Below are 3,547 nucleotides of genomic sequence, written 5' to 3' on the forward strand. Positions count from 1 at the left end.
GCTACAACTTTTCTGTACCGAGTTGTCGATGAAAATTTTTCTTGTTTCACACCTTTCACTTACACTCTCGTGTTCCGCTGTTGAATTTTATATTTTAAACTTATTTGAGTATTTGACACATTCTTGCTCGTTATGAAATTGACACGTCCAACTAGATCGTGAAATAGAGATAAATTGAAAATGTCCAAATTGTATTTAATTAAATGTATTATTGCAAATCATACTCCTACTAAAGAAATAATTTACGATAGTCTTCACTAAAAAGTCGCTTTATGGAAGTAATAAGTTAATGCAAACTGCATAAAAAGTGGTTGATTAAACTGGATAACATAGGGCGGTGCACAAATATCCAATTGATTTGAAGTAATCACAACACATAACTCGTGTCAAACAACTATCAAACTATGTTCAGAAATATTCACAATTAATTCCTAATGATAGATATGTTTTTGTAACTTTTACTAGAATTCTAAAATTGGTAGGGTATGATTTGACAGCTACAGGGCAAACAAATCCAATGTCCTATTTTTCATTGTAGAAGGATTTTGCAAAATGATAGCTACATTATTCAACCAATGCAAAATATAAATTTGATGGGTACATTTTTTACAGGGATTACACTGTATATAACCTTGATCTGGTATTTCGTCTGAAATATTCATCAACAGCGTGGTAATAACTACTTATTTTATCTCGTGTAAAATTGCTTGTTTAAACTTTATTGACTTTTTTACTCACTATTTGTTTATTTGTGCGTATTTCAAGAATTTACCTAAACTCTTCTTCTTCGATCACTCAGGTTGTTAGGTTATTATTTAACCTTTGTCGCTGTGGACTGTATTAAAAAACTGATTCAAATTTATATTCTGTATTTGTTGCAGTTCTAATCACAATAACTGATGTATTATTAAGTATTAATGAAGAAAAATATATTTATGCGTATAGGTTATTTACATGTGGTTAAGTCGGCTTCACTTTTAGAACAGAACGACTCGTTCCTTTAAAACACAACGCTACCCCCACTACCAGGGGTAGCAACCATTTCGTATAAAGCTTAATGCCCTGAAGTTTTTGTAAACTTTCATGGCCAATATAATAAAATGAAAAGACGTCCGAACATGCCGGCCGCCTTGAAAAGCTACAGCTTTTAAAAATATAAACATAGCGATTTTAAACTAACATTAGGTATAACAAATTGTATAAAGATTTTACGAGTATAAAAATTGATTAATAATGTGATAGTGATTTGCATGACAATCTAATCTAAAATTATTTAACTTATATTTCTTAATATTATATAAAACTTAAGATATTTCATTATTGATTGGTAGAATGCACACTTTGTTTAGTGCCCTTTTTAATTCTCCATTGGGGCCCATCAGTGTAACAACCCGTACGACACCATCATTGCCTGGGTGTATATCTGTGATCCGTCCAAGACGCCATTTTAATGGTGGTAGATTGTCATCTTTTATAAGCACCAGTTTGCCTATAAGATTATCTTGTTCCATTGGTCTTCTCCATTTGGTCCGGGATTGTAATTCTCCTAGATATTCCTTGTGCCATCTTGTCCAAAAATGCTGCCTTAGCTTTTCAAGATGCTGGAGTTTTGTTAGTCTGTTTTCTGGGATGTGGGAAAGTGAATTTTTTGGAAGTGATGTTAATGATCTGCCGATCAGGAAATGTGCTGGAGTTAGTGTATTGAGATCAGATGGATCAGAGGATAAGGGAGTTAACGGACGAGAATTCAAAATTGCTTCGATTTGTGTTAATAATGTATACATTGAATTGTAACCTAATTTTGTCTCGCGTAACACCCTACGAAGATGGTATTTTAAACTTTTTACTCCAGCTTCCCACAGTCCGCCGAAATGAGGAGATCTTGCTGGTATAAAATGCCAGCTAATATTTTGACTTATTAATTTACTTCTAATCTCTTCATTAGATTCTAATAGAAATTTATATAAATCTTTTAAATGATTGTTTGCTCCAACGAATGTTGTTGCATTGTCCGAAAATATATTACTAGGAAGACCTCTTCTAGCAATGAATCGTTTTAATGTTTGTAAAAAAGATTCTGTCGATAAATCGCAGACCAGATCCAAATGAATAGCCTTGGTGCACATGCAAATAAAAATACAAATATAAACCTTAATAAATTTGGCGCCGCGTGTTATTCGATCTTTGATAATAAACGGTCCAGCATAATCAAGGCCGACATTGTTAAATGGAAAATCTTGATTAACTCTATTACTAGGCAAATTTCCCATTAGATAATCATTTGACGATGGTTTTGCTTTGAAACAAGTAACGCATTTCCGAATAATTTCTTTACAAGCGTTACGTCCAGAAATTGGCCAAAATCGTTCTCTAATACTTGCGAGAAGTTGTTGAGCACCACAGTGAAGTAATCGGTGATGCTCTTGGTGTAATATTAACGTAGTTAATTTATGTTTTGAGCATAATATTATAGGATGAATTTTATCAAATGAATAATTTGTGTTTTTTAATCGACCGCTTACTCGTATAATTTGCGAATTATCCATAAAAGGATTTAAACATAAAATTCTGCTCTCTTTACTGAGCGATTTAGAATTGACAAGATTCTTATAATCTAATTGGAAAGATTGTTTTTGTGCATTTACTATCAATACTTTAAAAGCTTGATCTAATTCTTGTGTTGTAAGTGGTCCAAACTTCCGTTTATCCTTATCCGTTTTAAGTCTACAATTCGTAATAAATCTATTTACATATGCCATTGTTGATTGTAATTTTCGCAATGACGAAAACCGAGAAAATAAATCAAATTCTACATTGGTGACTAATAAATTAATTGCTCTTGTTTCTGGCATGTTTTTGTCATTAAAATTTAACTTATCTAAAGGATTCAAAATTGTAATATTTTGAGACAGCCATAAAGGTCATTTAAATAAAATCTATGTTAATTATGTTGTGTTGTAAGCAGAAGAATAAAATTTTATTTTATTTTGCCAATTGCTTAAGATAACGTATAGCTAAAAATGATCCAGGTGCTGTACCATATGTGACCGTATTTAATTCACAAGTTTTTGAATTATCTGTTGGAATTTGTCTACCGTTTTCATTAATTATTATTTGCCGATAAATTTTTGAAGTATCGCCTAATGAAGCATATGTAGGCATTCTAAATCTTAAAATTTTTGTAAATAAGTCATTTCGAATTGACGTTCCCGTATAATGAACATCACACATTGGCAAGCCGCTTGAAGACTTTCCCGAAATTTGAAAAACATCTCTCGTTTTTGTTTTTAAACTATATTTATTCCTTACTGTGCGATGTGGCAAGAAATATTGACTATTTGACTTAATATTAAAATTACTAATTTCAGACATATGTTTTAACTTACTATATGCATTAATAAAATTTACACAATTAATTTTTAATAAACTATTCTCTTGGAATTTATATTTACGTGACATAAATCTTTGTATATGGCGAGTTTTCAAATCTCTTAACTGTAATTTATTTTTAAAAGGAATTTTTTCTATAAATCTACCTGTGAAATCG

General features: G+C 31.2%; 1 protein-coding gene across 1 annotated transcript; it reads right to left on the minus strand.

The window, feature by feature from the left end:
- Positions 1–1,304: 1,304 nt before the first annotated feature.
- Positions 1,305–2,759, minus strand: LOC113387879. Its single transcript, XM_026625267.1, has one exon. It carries the CDS (start codon positions 2,757–2,759, stop codon positions 1,305–1,307), a length of 1,455 nt encoding a protein of 484 aa, XP_026481052.1.
- Positions 2,760–3,547: the final 788 nt, after the last annotated feature.

This window comes from Ctenocephalides felis, unplaced genomic scaffold, assembly GCF_003426905.1.
Source record: "Ctenocephalides felis isolate EL2017-DRISC unplaced genomic scaffold, ASM342690v1 CF-g0.4_SCAFFOLD_03572, whole genome shotgun sequence".
Taxonomy (NCBI): domain Eukaryota; kingdom Metazoa; phylum Arthropoda; class Insecta; order Siphonaptera; family Pulicidae; genus Ctenocephalides; species Ctenocephalides felis.